At 35.7% G+C, this 16,775-nt stretch overlaps 3 protein-coding genes across 3 annotated transcripts; 1 reads left to right on the top strand and 2 right to left on the bottom strand.

Moving 5' to 3' along the window:
• Positions 1-1,661: 1,661 nt before the first annotated feature.
• Positions 1,662-2,660, bottom strand: LOC115066122 (uncharacterized). Its single transcript, XM_029549976.2, has one exon. The coding sequence runs from the start codon at positions 2,535-2,537 to the stop codon at positions 1,929-1,931; it is 609 nt and encodes a 202-aa protein (XP_029405836.1). The 5' UTR covers positions 2,538-2,660; the 3' UTR covers positions 1,662-1,928.
• Positions 2,661-7,435: 4,775 nt separating this feature from the next.
• On the bottom strand, positions 7,436-10,061 carry LOC105225746 (NAD-dependent protein deacetylase Sirt2). Its single transcript, XM_011204354.4, has 4 exons — positions 9,798-10,061; positions 8,833-8,909; positions 8,672-8,768; positions 7,436-8,485 (listed from the first exon to the last, which is right to left on the bottom strand). The coding sequence occupies exons 1-4, from the start codon at positions 9,901-9,903 to the stop codon at positions 7,671-7,673; spliced, it is 1,095 nt and encodes a 364-aa protein (XP_011202656.2). The 5' UTR covers positions 9,904-10,061; the 3' UTR covers positions 7,436-7,670.
• Positions 10,062-10,361: 300 nt separating this feature from the next.
• Positions 10,362-14,396, top strand: LOC105225745 (gastrula zinc finger protein XlCGF26.1). Its single transcript, XM_011204353.4, has 4 exons — positions 10,362-10,628; positions 10,693-11,336; positions 11,394-11,807; positions 11,899-14,396. Exons 2-4 carry the CDS (start codon positions 10,769-10,771, stop codon positions 12,420-12,422), a joined length of 1,506 nt encoding a protein of 501 aa, XP_011202655.1. The 5' UTR covers positions 10,362-10,628; positions 10,693-10,768; the 3' UTR covers positions 12,423-14,396.
• Positions 14,397-16,775: the final 2,379 nt, after the last annotated feature.

Genomic DNA, 16,775 nt, shown 5'->3' with positions numbered 1-16,775 from the left:
TGTTTTACTTATGTTGTAACAGCTTGGCAGCAAATCCTTATTGGTTCAAATCTACCCACACTAAATATTTATGCATTTAAATATGTGTAGTACATGCACTATCATCAGACGATTTAGATAAGTTTGCTATTAGATTATATTATTGGGTCAAATATGAGAAAAAGAAGAGTAGCGAGGATTCTTTGACACTTTTCAATTTGCTACTTATTGCTCGCTAAATTATCTTGTCAATTATGATGGAATCACTTGTTACTTTGATTATATATTGTTATTGATTTCTTGAAAAGGCAAAAGAATAGCTGATACGATGAAGAAAGCCGTGTCGCAGTCGACAGGAAACAGATTGCCCACCTCGAAACGTTACAACGACTGGAATATCAGTGTGCTTTGCCCAATTCATAAAAAGAAAGACCATACAATCTGCGTCACACAATCTGCATGGGATAGGCCACCACAGTATCGCGTATGGTATAAGGTTCTATCGAGCGTACTGTGTGAAAGATTAAATCCCCGCCAACAAACTGAATGGACCTTATCAAAGTGACCAGATACTCATCATGCGTCAAGTCTTGGAAAAAACCCTTGAAAATAAAATCGACTATCACCACATCTTCGTCAATTTCAAAACTGCTTTTGACTGCACGAAATACAGTAAACTAACGTTGAGCAATACGAAAAGCTCTGTAAGGATCGGGAAGAACCTCTCCGAGCCGTTCGATACCATGCTAGGTATCACACAGTACGACTCCCTATCGTGCAACTTATTCAATTTACTCTTGGAGAAAATAATTTAAGCTGAGGATCTGAATAGAGAAGACACAATCTTCTATAAAAGTGTACAGCTGCTGGCGTACGCCGATGATATTGATATCTTTAGGCTCAACAACTTTGCCGTCAGTTCTGCTTTCTCCAGTCTCGATAAGAAAGCGTAGCAAATACACTGGCAGTGAACGAGGGAAAGACAAAACATCTCCTGTCACCAAACAAACAGTCATCGCATTAGCGACTTGGCTCACACGTCACTGTTGACAGTCATAACTTTGAAGTCGTCCATCTTGTAATTCGTATTAACACCAACAACAATATTCGCTTTGAAATCCAACGCAGAATCACTCCTGCGAACAGGTGCTGCTTTGGACTGAAAATAAACAACAAACAAAGACTAAAGTCTACAAGTCCCTCATTATTCCCGTCCTGCTCTATTCAATGACATCATCTGATGAGTCTTTGCGTATTGGCAGTCGATAGAACGATGAGTTGTACGAGATATACGGGATATACGGCGGTTTGACATGGTCCAGCGAATCAAGGCTGCGCTGGCTAGGAAGCAGAGATAAAAGAAGAACTCCATTGCAGGGATCAAGTGGAGGACGTGGCTGCAGTTGGTATCTCGAATCGGCGCCAAATAGCGAAAAGCAGAAACGATTGACGCGCTGTTGTTAACTTGACATAAGTGGTGTCTACATAGGAAAGAAGAATTTGGCGTCTCAAGCTCTAAGATGTTTAACCGAAATTCTGTTCCACTTTATAGTGTGAGTTTTAGAAAAAAAATGTAAATATTGATCAGAACACTAACTTAACCGCGATCTTCTCTCACTTGCAGTGTGTTGACATTACTCTATAAATGGAAGGATTTACAATTTCCCACATGGTATAACCATCAATACAAGTCATTCAGGCAAATAAGAGATAAGCACACTTATATATTTCAGTAAGCCAAAGTGCAGTAGTTGAGTAAAGTGTAAAGGCCTGGTACATTGCTCATTCTCATATGTAAACTTAGGCGATAACATTTGGAAAATTGATATGCACGTGGATGGTTCACGTTGAATTTAAATATTTGATAGGCATATTAGACCAATATGCATATGTTCTACTTATGTACATACTATATGTACATAATGTTGTTGTTGCCAAGGCGGAAAACATCATTCATCAAAAATTGGACTCTCCCGTTGGTGATAATGCTTGCGGAAAAACTTAGTTAAATTGATGTTCGAGGAGCTTTTACGAGCGCTTGCTGCCTCATCGATATTTCTAAGTGGCGGATGAACCTGCATTGATCTACGTTGTCGTGTTATGGTAAATTCACCTTTACAGAATAACTGACGTTTAGTTACAAAGTCAGCAGCTTCATCGCCGGTTCGCAATTCTATTATGCTGAAATCACGGGGCAAAATTGGGTCGATAAGTTTTTTCGTTTCTTCATCAAATTCTTTGCTTTTTCTCTTCTCCGCAACGCTCGAACGTATAGTTGATCGCCGTGGAAATGGTGTGGCCGCTTGTTTGATCTGTATATATCCATAGTCCTTATTTACAGGTTTATATGTCAGATCGATGTTCTTTTGGTCGAAATGAGCTCGTCGCTGTTGTGATGTATCGGAAGAATCAGAACCTCCATCGAGTAAACCGTTCGAGGATATCGAACTGACAGACTTCCTCTTCAGCGACGATCGCATTGCACTTTGTTTCGGGCCATCATCACTACCTTTTTGGTTTACCGACGTATTGCTACGAGTTGGGAAATGTAGTGACATTTCTTTTTTTTTATTTTAATAATAGTTTCTTTTATCAAAATATTTAAAAACAAAATTGTTTAAAAAATATAATAAAGTGCGCACGTCTTTGAAGACTGAAAAAACAAACTGAATGTTATGATTTTTCTTTGAAAATCAAATATCAATGTTGGAGTGTTTTAAATTTGCTGATCTGGCTAAAGTAACTCTAAAGTGGAATTGCTTGCTCAAAGTTAAAACATACCTGTACTTAGTTTAAGCCGGTCACTAGACATTGCCTTGCACACTCTTCTCACATGGCTGGAGAGTGCCTTTAGGCATAAATAATTTCGATTGAGGATCTTCCTCAATTTGCGGATGGATAAAAGGTTGAGGGAAGAGTTTGTGCAGAAGAATACTGTCGAGGACTATATCTTTCAACAACAGGATCAGGCTTTCTGAGCAATACAGGGTCTTCCTAATGGAAGTGTAGATCTACTGCTCCGGAGTGCAGCCTTTTTAAGAGTGATAACTTTACACACTGGTCGCAGAACGGCGATACTACCCCTAACCTCCCTGATCGTACCCTCGAGTCTCCTGGAAAGATATCTCGAATTCCTTTCTCTGGTATCGAGTTACTTCATGTTTAGACTGGTTAGGTTCCCGACCATGGGTCAAGTAATTCTGTCTCACTAGCTCCACTGAGTACTTGCGAACCATTACTGAATGGTTGGAGCTCATGTGACCTCGGCAAGCGCTGGTCAAATACTAACATCTGTGCAATCGCTAGATCTTTTTGGTCCAAGTTAGGGTTGATCGCAAGAGGTCTAGTGACCGGCACTTTCAACATTTATAGGAGTACTAATTGGACTTTCCCAGATCGGTATTGCCTGAAATATCCATTTCTATCAAACGATTAAGGAATCGTAGTCTTTAGAGATTGTAGAGCCTGAACTTTCAAGGGAGAAAGTGCCTCAGTACGACCTGTTGAGGACGTTGGTAAATCATAAGTGAACTTACCGAATCTTGCAAACGTCAACCACCGAATTTATGATGGAATAGAGATGGTGTAGCCTTCTAAAACTATGTGAAAGAATCCGTATCGGGTTGGTAAGCCTGACCGTAGTTTTATTATTCTCTAACCTTCCCGAAATATTTTTAACAAATGATACCGTGTTGACATTTCTTGGTTACGTAAAAAGAAGGATCCATATAGGTTAAGTAGACCTGACCGTAGTGAGAACGTGAAGAGTGTTGTTCTTTCATCCTCTTCATCATCCATATTAAAGTGAAATTCTTCATGCCACTATTGACAACCAAAAATGACAACTAATCTTGGAACCCGTCCGAAATGTTGCCAAAGAAACAACTGTCAAATAATGTTATTGTCTTAAAGCAAAGCTTTGATCAAATACCTATGTTCTCTATTATCCATATTCTCTGCTACTTAAAAAGCGTGTCATTCGTCTGTTTAACTTGCCACTCATGCCGTGCGCCATATTTGCCCCAGTTACTCATTATTTTCTAATACACCTCTCGCTATAACCGTGTAACAAAACCCGTATATTTACACAACTGTATATACAATATAATATAGACATATGTTGGTGCCCACTAATGCTGCATCTGGTTTTAATTAGTGTGTGCAGCCGAGTTGTCCTCAGTCGGTCAATTTACCGCAGAAACTTCATCAACAAACTGTGGCATTTCAACCTGTGCTGCACTTTGCCGCATTTTAGTACTCGTAAATGTGGCAATACACATACTATACATATGTATAAACATAAAGATACCGTTAGACGCATTGAATGCCACTGCACTAGCGCTGCACTCGAATGCGGTTAACTGCCTTCTTTTTGTGCGTTCATCAGCAACAGACAACCGGTGGTTCACTGCCTGTGACCCCGCCCAACCTCATTACTCTCCTAAATAGTTTTATTGTTTTACTTGATAATTGTCTGCAATCAATCGATGTTACAGTTCTTGTTGCTGCTCACAGCTAAATGCATGGAAGCTAAGTGAATGTCTCAATAAATTTCATCGATCCAGCCATCGAAAAAAGTGCAAAAGCTGAATATAAAAAGAAGTAAGGAAATGGCTAACTTCCAATATAACCGAAAATTTTATACTGTCGAAACTTGCAAAAGTCATAGCCGAAGAAATACCTTTAAGTGTTGCCAAAACTTTATTTTGAATAACAAAACCCGTTGCCCGAAGTCATAAAACCCTACACAAATACAAAGGCTCGTCGAAAAAGACATTTTTTCATGAATTTTTTTAGAAAAAATTATTGCTGTGGGTTTATTTTACTTATTATATGAAAGCACAACATTTGAAGGATACTTAAAAAAAGTTTTATAGAAAAATAGCGAGGAATAACGGATTTATCGTCGATTTCTGCAGGCACCTCGAAATGAAGTTTTTGTGCGGTGACTAGCCTACAGCATCACTGGATCATCTGAAACCAAAAAATCAAAATGCTTTCTTTAGTTTATTAGTTTATCTTTTAGGCCAAAATGACGATTTTAGACGAAAAAATCGTCCTATTTGTTATTGTAAAATTGTTAGTAATTAAAATTTAGGCTGGTCAACGACTTTAAAAATGACATATTGTATTTGGGAAAATCGATTCAAAGTTCTCGCCGCTCAGCACAGGTACCGTTATTCAACCTGCTGTAACTTCGTTAGTTTTTCTCCGAATGACCTAAAACTTTAACACTATTCTTGAGATGTTGATGGTTCAGAAAAAAAAAATAAAAAAAATGAAAAAAAAGTTTAAAAAACCTTACCCCCCCTTAAGGTATACTGAAGAGAGCGGTAGTATTGACCCGGTTTTATCTATATCTGACATTACAAACTATAACTAACAGGCAGATATGCCCTCTAAGTTTCATTAAGATACCTCATATAACACCAACAAAGTCAACTAAAATGTTTGAAAATCGTAATATGAATTTTTGTGGTCTAGGCCAAGTCTTATCCCGATTTTTTATATTTTAGGTAATAAGATGAACCGATGCTTTCTTAATTTTATTAAGATAACTCACATATTCGCCGATATATGCGGTATTAAGTCAGATAAAAATTCGAAAATCTCTCTATTAGATATATGGGGGGGGTAAGGAAATTGTTGTTCCAGTTTAACCTATTTTCCACCTGCATACTATTATCAGAAAATGATTCTGTCCGAATTTATAATTTAATCAGCTCACAGATTGACCGGTATTTTTGACAAAAAAAAATCACAACAGGAATTGGAGTCCTCATATTCGGCATTTAGGTGCTCGAATAGAATTTAGAGTGAAAATTGTTTGTGACATAGATGTATTGTAGTTTTAGTAGTTTCCAACAAAACCAAAAAAAAATCGCCCTCAACGAATTTGGTTATTATAGCTTATTAGATATCCCTCCCTAATGCAATTCGTTGCACTAACAAACAGACTTGTAAATTTTAATGCCAAATACCGAATTTAAAATAAAACAAAAATATGAAATACCGGATTGAAAAAAGTTAAACTAAGTTTATAATTAAAATTATAACTTATAATAAAAAAAAAATCATTTTATAAAAATTATTTAAAAAATAACAGTTTTTTGCTTTGCGTACTTCGTTTTCTACTATTTTGGTTACATTTTGAAAAGGAAAGATAAGTTTTAAATATCAACATTTTAGCACCTTTTATTATAAATTAATTATTGTTTTTATCCTTTTTCATTCCAGCTTTCAATTAAAAAAATATTTTTTTATTTGCAACTAAAATTTTTATTTAAAGAAATATTTCCAAAACCGGAATAAAAAATTGAAAGTCCAATTTTCATTTCACTTTTTTTTAATTAAAAATTCGCAAGCCTCTAAAGGTGAAAATTTTTTTGTTTAGAAAATGGTAAAGTTGTAAGTCATTCATTTTCGCTCCCAATGAAACATAATGAATAACCGTAATTGTAGTCGTACAGCAAACTAAAATAAAGGGTTATTTTTTAAGAGCTTGATAACTTTTTTTTAAAAAAAAAACGCATAAAATTTGCAAAATCTCATCGGTTCTTTATTTGAAACGTTAGATTGGTTCATGACATTTACTTTTTGAAGATAATTTCATTTAAATGTTGACCGCGGCTGCGTCTTAGGTGGTCCATTCGGAAAGTCCAATTTTGGGCAACTTTTTCGAGCATTTCGGCCGGAATAGCCCGAATTTCTTCGGAAATGTTGTCTTCCAAAGCTGGAATAGTTGCTGGCTTATTTCTGTAGACTTTAGACTTGACGTAGCCCCACAAAAAATAGTCTAAAGGCGTTAAATCGCATGATCTTGGTGGCCAACTTACGGGTCCATTTCTTGAGATGAATTGTTGTCCGAAGTTTTCCCTCAAAATGGCCATAGAATCGCGAGCTGTGTGGCATGTAGCGCCATCTTGTTGAAACCACATGTCAACCAAGTTCAGTTCTTCCATTTTTGGCAACAAAAAGTTTGTTAGCATCGAACGATAGCGATCGCCATTCACCGTAACGTTGCGTCCAACAGCATCTTTGAAAAAATACGGTCCAATGATTCCACCAGCGTACAAACCACACCAAACAGTGCATTTTTCGGGATGCATGGGCAGTTCTTGAACGGCTTCTGGTTGCTCTTCACCCCAAATGCGGCAATTTTGCTTATTTACGTAGCCATTCAACCAGAAATGAGCCTCATCGCTGAACAAAATTTGTCGATAAAACACATTTCGAACCGAACACGGATTTTGGTAATAAAATTCAATGATTTGCAAGCGTTGCTCGTTAGTAAGTCTATTCATGATGAAATGTCAAAGCATACTGAGCATCTTTCTCTTTGACACCATGTCTGAAATCCCACGTGATCTGTCAAATACTAATGCATGAAAATCCTAACCTCAAAAAAATCACCCGTTACATATACGCACACAAGAAACAAAGTTAATCAATCAAATATGTTTACATTTTTATGATTTTATTATATATAGTCAATTTCATTAGTATTTCCAATCTCTAGCCGTCTACATATCACATTATGTATGTAAATATGCTTGTGTTTATTTGATGTAATAACCACTACAATTATTTACAAATTATCTCACTTTCACACATTTATTTGTATCCCTATTGCACAAAACCCGTTCGTGTTATTAAAACCATTATATTGTTATTAAACATATTAGTTAGCATTATTTAGGATTTTTGTCCTTCGTTTGCTTCGATTTTTCGCTATCTGGTTTTAAACTGACGCTCTTGGTCTTTTGTTTTTCAAATTGTCCCGTTTCTTTTTTAATTAATGCTTGGAGCTCAGCGGTCCAGCCCAGCGCTTCAGCTATTTTCCACACAGCGTCATCACAATCACCTACATAGGAGATATCTCGCTTATTCACAGGGCTCGTAAATTTTCCAACGACATTTCTATTGATCAGTACACGTAGACATGAAGGTTCTGCATACCCAACCAACGAAGCGAAAGGATAAACCTCCAATGATGTACCCATAATAAAAAGCAGATCGCAGTCCTTGAAATCTTCGGTTGGCATATTATAGAAACTCTCGGGCATATTTTCACCAAAGAAAACAATATCGGGTTTAACAATGCCACCGCAATGGTCGCACAGGGGTAAAGTATCGGTGAATAATTTGTCTTTCATCCATTCTTTTGAGTACAATGTCGTGCATTCAAGACAATGATTTGTGTGAAATGTGCCATGCGCTTCGACCATCTTCTCCTCGGGTATGCCAGCAATACGTTCCAAGGAGTCAATATTCTGTGTGTAATGACGAACCAACAAACCTTTGTCATTTAAAAGTCGTATGAAATAATGAGTTGGTGTCGGTGTAAAATGTCCAGGGTACAACTCTTTGGCTAAAGAAAAGAATGGCTTCGGATTGTCCAAAAAATAGTCCAATTCAAATATATCGGTTGGATGTGGTAGATCATATTTCTTTAAGTTGTCGTAAAGTCCCGTTCCAGGAGTTCGAAAGTCCGGTATGCCCGCAGCTAAAACAATAAAAAAAATAAATAAATTGTGTGTTTAGATAATAATTTATAATTTTTTTATTTAAAATTATGATTTGTTTTTTATTAAAAGAAAATAATAATAAATATTTGGAAAACTAATTATTATAAAGAATATGAAAGTTAAGAAAGAAAAAAAAACAACAAATAATAACCATTTAAACTTACATGTTGATATACCCGCTCCAACTAAAGTAATAATTTTTTTAAATCCATGATCTTTCCAGTGTTGCAGAAATCCATCAAACGTTAAATTTGGAATTACCTAAATATTAAAGAATAAATTAGCTTTTACAAGTTTTATAATTTGAAATATAATCTAATTTCACCCCAGCCGGTGGTTCTTGATGCACAGAAAGCCTGGAGAACAAGTGGGTCAAATTTGCCCGAATAGATTCCAACACACCTAAAAAAAATGATAATATTTAAAACAATCTGTACATATTTTAGAAATATTTAATAAACAAAAGCAAGAAAACACGTTTTCTAAAATGACCTAACATCAAGTTTTTCTAATAAGAGCTTGATTTCGATTCTTCAGTTTGTATGGCAACTATGTATGTATGTACATATGTATGTATGTACATATGTATGTATGTATGTATTTATATGCTGTAGTAGTCCGATCTAAACAATTTCTCCGGAAATGGCCCAAACTTCATTGGCAAACTACATATGTACGTACATAGATACATACGAATGCATATGCCCTGTTCAGGGTATCATAAAATAATATAATAAAATAGTAAACATTTAGCCCAGTGGTTTAAACCCAAGGGCAGATTATTAGTGTGTAGTTCTTAAGTGGTTTTTGTTGAAAATTGAATTAGGCCGTTTGTTAGATTCGAATTACATATGTTAATCGTTAACAAGTCAAGTCGCATTAAATAAGAAATAAATACTTATGGCATTTGGTTCATAATTAAAAAAAAAATGGTTTATAATTGCGATACTATTATATACCAAAGTGACGACTGGTTGACAAGTTTATTTGTGTTCCCCAAACAAATTAGTACGTTTTTAACCCTACTGTACCAATTAAGTGGTTTCGGTTTTTGTATACACTAGTGCGTCTGACCACGGATGGTTAGAAACCGGTCGCATGGCATCTCAAACGCAGAGATGCATTTGGTTGAACTTTCACTTTGCAATACAACTCCGCAGATAAAAGTTAAGAACAAATCAAGGCCTTGAATAAATGAAGGCGAGCATTGTTTTCTTTTCTTTTGTTTACACAATCGAAACAGTAGAAATATGTATATTATCCGCTTTAAAATTGTTGCCGGAAACTTACTACTTGGGCTTGGTGCAACTTCCTCACGTTCCGTACTATCACTTCGGGGCGGATGATTTTGTTCATTTGGCTTTTTTGACGGCCCGGCTTCGTCTTTATTGCTCATCACTTTTAATTTTGTTGTAGTAGACAGATGTCTATTAAAGCGAAATATTGAATTTTTGTAAACCAGCGCCGTCTTTGATGAATAAACAGAAATTTATTCATTTACAAAACATTAGACAACAGAAATTTGACAATTGAAAATGCAGCATTTAAAATGTCACCACTTTCCAATCAGGGTTGGTATTGTTTTGTACTAATGCGTGTTGCCATACTATTTTCCAATTGGTACACATACCCGTTTTTGCTAAAAAGAACTTTGTTGATTAAAAAATATTTTGCCCATATTAAAGCAGATTTGGATATAATTTTGAAACTGTTTTTACTATATGATTTATAAGTACAAACGCTTGAAACATACAGTAACAATATCTACCTAGCCGATAAGGCAGCACATTTTCAGGTTTTTCACCATAAAAGCCACGCTATCCAACTGGAAACTGCAACACTGCCAACTGTCAATTTTGTTTTGATAGCTTGACACTGACCAACCCAGCTGGTTTGTTTTCTTTTCTTGAAAATTTTTCATCCTTGAGCGTCGATTTTTATACAATTCGAAAAATAATCCATGCAAAATGCAATTTCACATAAAAGAAGTGTAAAATATATCAAGCAGAGTAATATAATGTGTTTTCCAAGTGTAGTTTTTGTGTTTTTACTGTGAATAAGTGAAGCTGGAAACGGGTGGCACGTTGCCCATTGCAGACAGCCTAAAATAACAATTGAACGGTGAGAAAAAACTACCGCAGCGTCCTCTGGTGTTTAATAATTGTTTTTAATTGAATTTTTGTAGGCATTTTATGAATTTGTACTTCGAACGCAGACAATAAAAATTTAAACTATCGATTTTCTACGATACCTCATGAAAGATGCACCTCAACCACGCCACTGCAATGGCTAACTACCAACATTACCCGCCACCGCAAATATCAACGCATGGTGGCACGCCCACCACAGTACAGCAGCAGACTACCATAGCGACGGGCAGTACACCATTTACATTGCATCAATTGACTGCTGTACAAGCTATACAACATCCAACGCATCAGGCTATGCTACACCCGCAACATCCGCTGGTACATCTACTTGATATTTCTACAACAAATACACCGAATCCAACACCAGTGCCGCCCACGAAAGTGGAGGTTCCGGAACCCGAACCGATTGAGGTGAAAGTCGACGATCCGCGGAAGAAGAAGGAATGCCACGTCTGCAAGAATAAATTTCGACAGTTAACTACTTTGCGCAATCATATGAAAATCCATACCGATGAGCGGCCGTACAAGTGTAAGCATTGCGATCGAGCCTTCCGCCAAATTTCAACGCTCACCAATCATGTGAAAATTCATACTGGCGAAAAACCGTTCACATGTTCTATATGCGCAAAAGATTTTCGCCAACAAAGTACACTAATCAACCACATCAAGACACATAAAGGTTAAACATTTTATATCCACACAACCGAATAACTGCAATTTCAAAATTTTATTACAGAATCGAGTACCCCAACCTCATTGTTGAATTATCAGCCGGGTAATAAACTAAATCATCGCAATTCGAAATTGGCTCAAAATCAAATGGTAGACTATCAAAATCGATCCATAACAAAAACCCTTTATACTGGTAGCTACAGCTCACCGCAGGCCGAGGAGCTGGTCAAACCGTATCAGTGCAATGTATGCAAAAGACGTTTCCCACAACTAAGTACACTACATAACCATGAGCGGACACACATCGATCCCAAGCCGTATAAATGTGACACATGTGACAAGTCCTTCAGTCAACTGGCCACTTTAACCAATCACAAAAAGATCCATACCGGTGATAAGCCATATGCCTGTTCCTTTTGTTCCATGCAATTTCGACAGCAGAGTACTCTAACCAACCACATGAAGACACACACCACAGGTGAGCCTTTTGTGTGTTCGCCGTTCGACTGAGAAATTTTAACTCCAATTTCCCCCTAACAAAGCTTTTATTTAAATTTACACGCAAACAGCCGCCAGCAATACAAATGCAGTGCCAACCACAACAACAACAATGGCAGCACCACACGGACTCAACCATATGACCACATCAAGTCTTGTAGCACACGGAGAACATCCACCACTCAATAACATGGTACATCAACAATTGCAAGCCGAACATCCACTTTTGCATTTTCTCGATAGCAACACCACAGTTAGCACCATTGCGAAGGAGCCATTCAATCCCAACACCAGTCGTCGTTTCAAAAACGAAGCCGATAGCTTAATGCTGGAGAGTCCGGACCGCCCATTTCCATGCGCCATTTGCCGAAAGGCCTTTTCACAACAAAGCACTTTGGCTAACCACATTAAGACGCACACCGGCGAAAAGCCATATAAATGCAAAGTATGCGAGTCGAACTTTCGACAACTGTCCACCTTGAATAACCATTTAAAGATACATACTGGCGAAAAGCCCTACAGCTGTTCCTATTGCCCTAAGCAATTCCGGCAGAAAAGCACTCTCATTAATCATGTCAGAATTCACAATTGTTAAAATGGCCATGCAAATAATTATCCAATAATAAGCATAACGACGTTGGTGGATCAAAAGCTATATGAAGTAATAATAATAATAATAATAGATGTATTGGCTAACTAGCCCAATTGGAAAGTTGGAAATAGCAGATAACAATAACAATAACCCACACAACCAATAAACATAGATATAAATGGCATTATCAGCATACCCACCACACTTGGTACCATAGGTGGTAGAAACAATGGAAGTAAACAAACACCATTGTTATTTCGGTGTTCAATAACTATAACCAGCTGCTAAACGTAATGAGTTACCTACCTGCTGTGCAATATGTATTGTCCATGTAAATTTATTATATACTAAAGAGCTGCTTGAGTAAGTGCGAATGCGTATGACAACAACAGCAACGCAGATTTTAGAAAAGTTGCTTCATGGCATAAAATCATTCTGTATGCCATAAAATATAGGGATGTGGCAATAGTAAATGTTAGTATTTCGTGGTAAATATTTCACTATGATTTGTCCTTTGAGGTTAAGTAATTGATTTTGATTTGCTGTCCTTTCCACCGTAAAAGTATTTTTAGTCTACCGTTATTTACGTTAATGTTTGACAGTTCATTTTGGTATTAACTGTACTGCTTCCATGTTTTTAAAATTCCAGTGAAAACATTTGTGACAATTGCTCAAAGGCTGAATCTTGTTTAAATTATTCTTTAGCAAAATGTTAAATTGTTTCAAAACTTTACGTAACAATATTTTAAATTGCTGATTTCTCTATTCTAGTTAATCCACAATAGTTTGTGAATAATCAAATTATAATCATAATTTTTATGTGTAAAAAATTAGCGAAAAATCATAGAAGTCGTGAGTAACTCCACATCACAGTCAAAATGTCATGTAGCATTGTAAACCAATATTTGAAATAGTCGAGAGCTTTGAGCATCACAAATCTTTTGTGAGAATTTTTTATGCAATATTTACAATGCATTGGCATCATATTTTACGATTTGATTGTCCGCAGTACTAAAAGTGTAGTTAATTCATTACCAAAACGCGGAAATGATATATGTATGTATGTACCCAGTAAGCCTACTCGAAACTCCAATACATTGAAAATATTTCATGGAACCAAGAAGCTGACTTGCAGGGTACAAATGCAGTTTTAAACTATTCTAAACTATGGAAGAAGATTTTGCAATTCCGCTAAACTAGCTATATATTTCAGTAAGAATATAGATTATATGTTAGAAACTCAGAAATATATAACGGAGAAAAATTCTTTTAACCAAAATAGACGCCGACGAAACTACGAAGCCTGTAATTTGTAGAAAATGAGGAAAGGACAGTGATTAGTGGTTAAATACATTTTAAATGGTTTATTTTTAAATATTTCAAATTTGATTTTAAATATTTCAAGTTTGATTTTAAATATTTTAAAATTTATTTTTAATATCTCAAGGTTTATTTTAATGTTTCATAGTTATTTTAAGTAAATCTTAAGCTAAAATGGCTTAATTTTTCCCTAAAAAAAATGTTTTTGATTTCAAATCAAGTAGAGAGCTTGGAAAAATTTGCTCAATTAACAGCAGCATTTGGCAGCATATTTACAACAAACAATTCTCCACTGTTACAACAACTATTTTTTGTGCGTTGCTATGAAAATAACTTGGTTTTCGTGGTCAACTTCTGCGAATTGCCGAAAATGTTACAATTTCCCTTACTCTCGCAAGTCTCTGCTATATACATACACATACAGGGTGTTCTCTTTTGTTTCAAAAAACGTTCGCTTCTTGTTTGTGCGGATGTTTTTGAGCCCAAAAAAAAAGGTAAAAATAAAATAAACTTAAATTAAAAAAAAAGAAGAACAAGCAAATTATATTTAACATGCATAATTGTACTATTACGTATAAAACCAATTATAATGTGCGTAGAACAAAAACGTTTAATAAAATCCATGTAGAATAAAGCGATATTTGTAAGCAGAAAATACCTATGCGACTTTTAATATTTCAACATTATTTAGTTTTTAATGTATATGCGTTTCTTCGACCTATTTAAAATCTGAATTTTTATGTAAAACTGTATTAACATCCACTTGTGTATATTTGCAGGAATTGTAACGGTTGCTAAATATCACTAAAGTCGGAATTTAGAACTTTCACAGTTTGAAATATTTTACTGTTTGTGAGTATTGTCAATAATATTTTATTCTCTTCAATTTCGCTTCCATTCTTTTCTTCTGCTTCTCACTATAATTCTCAAAATTGAGTATTTATTGTTTAATGCTGCTTTAAAACTGGCTTCGCGGAACGGACATGATGTACTAATTTGAAATAAATTAACCGAATACGTGCAAAGAATTCTTGTTCCGTTTCCAGGACAGTCGGGTCTAAGCAACCAGAACGGACACGTATTTTTATCCGGCCATGCACCGTCAGTTCAGCAATATTCTTCGAAATTACTTGAGGAATTTGTTCTACAACAACAAGCAAATTTTTTTACCGTTAAAAAAAACACATGATATGCAACAATAACAAAAACGTGGTGGAAATGACCATTACAAATTTTCTGAAGTCAAAAATTTGTATTGTGCGGAAATTAAAAATAAATATTTTGATAAAAAGGGAATTACTTTAGTTTTAATAAATTGCCATGGTCCCATTTAACAATATATAAATAGATCTTAACTACGGTTGGGCAAATCATGATTCTGTCCACCTTACACCATACAGACAAACATTTCTCTTAGCCTAAGATTTAGTGTATTGAATTGTTATATCCATTTGCCAGTCAAAAAAAATCGTAAAGGTTTAGAATTCAGTTCAATTCAAAAACTATTATTATTGCAATAGTTGTATAGAGGTAATTATCGAAGAACTAGTCGCAATTTTGTTTTTGAAAAAATGTCGGCTTCCCAAAAGATTTTTGTTTGTGAAAAAAATTACACTTCAGAGTGAGAAATCTTATACCTCGGTCATTACCTGATCTTAGAAAGTCGTGTGAAAATCTTAAGTCCATCAGTCCAGCTCTTTCGAAGAATTATTCTACACCTCAAACACATTTAAGGTTTTGGGGGCCGATTAGACTAAGTCAAAAAATTCTTACACATACACGAAAGTATTTGCCGAATCAATTTAAAATGTTAATAATACCCGGAAGGATGCGCCAATGACCCTATAAAGTCTATGTATGTGACGAGCTAAGTCGATTTCGCCATATCCGTCTCCCTGTTCGTCCGCTCGAATATACAGCTATGGACAGAGATTTAGCGCACTTTCTTAATGTTAAATATGATACTTAATAATGTTATATTTAAAGAAAGTAGAATCGTTATAATGTAAAAAAAATATTTATTACCTCACTAAAAACTAAAGTAGTCCAAAATTTCTATAAATACAACGTTTTGTTCAGTTTACATTATTAAGTCAAATTGGCTTGGACAAGTATTTAGCGCACTTTAAAAGATCAGTACGGAAAAATAAATATTATTAACACGTGACGTGAAATTTCTCTGATATTATATGTAACTTGGTTAATACTTAGTGGAATAACCATTCGTTATCAGCGCTTCACATCTGCGTGGCAAGCTCCCTATTAACCTTTGGCATCTGTCCAAAGGAATAGAGTTCCACGCTTCCTGTACTCCTGCCCAAAGCTCGTCGCAATTTTTAAATTTTCTTTGCCCAACTTTTTCTTTGACATCATTCCACAAGTTCTCGATCGGGTTTAGATCAGGACTTTGCGCTGGCCAATCGAGAAGTGGAATTATGTCTTTCGCAAGACAGAATTTTACCACATTTGCTGTATGCTTGGGATCGTTGTCGTGCATAAAGATCCAGTTTACAGGCATAATATCATAGGAATATGCCTCCATTGTATTCCTCTGTATATTAAGGTATGTAAATTTATCCATATTCCCTTCAATCTTAATAGGGGTCCAACTCCACGCCATGAAAACGATCCCCATACTTTTAAATTTCCTCCCCCATGCTTTACGGTCTTTTTGGTGTACCTTGGATTGACTGCTTGGTTTTTTTCACGATGTACAAATGTTTTACCATCAGGACCAATACGGTTTATTTTAGTTTCGTCCGTAAAAAGTATCCTTTTCCAAAAATTTAAATCTTTTGATCTATGGCTATGAGCGAATGACAAACGCGCTTTAATATTTTTTTTCGACAATAGCGGTTTTTTTCTGCTCACACGTCCATACAAATTATTTTCATTTAAACGTCTTCGTACTAGTCTACTTGACACATTTAAGTCCAATTCGGCATTGACTTCGGCCATAATCGCGCGTGAGGATTTGAAAGGATCAGCTTTACACTTTCTAAGAATTATTTTATCCTCGCGGGGGGTTGTTTTGCG

This window comes from Bactrocera dorsalis, chromosome 2 (genome assembly GCF_023373825.1).
Source record: "Bactrocera dorsalis isolate Fly_Bdor chromosome 2, ASM2337382v1, whole genome shotgun sequence".
Taxonomy (NCBI): domain Eukaryota; kingdom Metazoa; phylum Arthropoda; class Insecta; order Diptera; family Tephritidae; genus Bactrocera; species Bactrocera dorsalis.
This window is presented reverse-complemented; position numbering and strand designations above follow the sequence as displayed.

Bases quoted from the DNA above. Each gene is read 5' to 3' on its own strand.
- LOC115066122 (XM_029549976.2), bottom strand. From the start codon at position 2,537: ATGTCACTACATTTCCCAACTCGTAGCAATACGTCGGTAAACCAAAAA.
- LOC105225745 (XM_011204353.4), top strand. From the start codon at position 10,769: ATGCACCTCAACCACGCCACTGCAATGGCTAACTACCAACATTACCCG. The intron at 11,337-11,393 runs GTTAAACATTTT...ATTTTATTACAG, and splicing joins CCACATCAAGACACATAAAG to AATCGAGTACCCCAACCTCA. The intron at 11,808-11,898 runs GTGAGCCTTTTG...ACACGCAAACAG, and splicing joins CATGAAGACACACACCACAG to CCGCCAGCAATACAAATGCA.
- LOC105225746 (XM_011204354.4), bottom strand. From the start codon at position 9,903: ATGAGCAATAAAGACGAAGCCGGGCCGTCAAAAAAGCCAAATGAACAA. The intron at 8,769-8,832 runs GTGAAATTAGAT...TTTAATATTTAG, and splicing joins ATCAAGAACCACCGGCTGGG to GTAATTCCAAATTTAACGTT. The intron at 8,486-8,671 runs GTAAGTTTAAAT...TTATTGTTTTAG, and splicing joins TGGAGCGGGTATATCAACAT to CTGCGGGCATACCGGACTTT.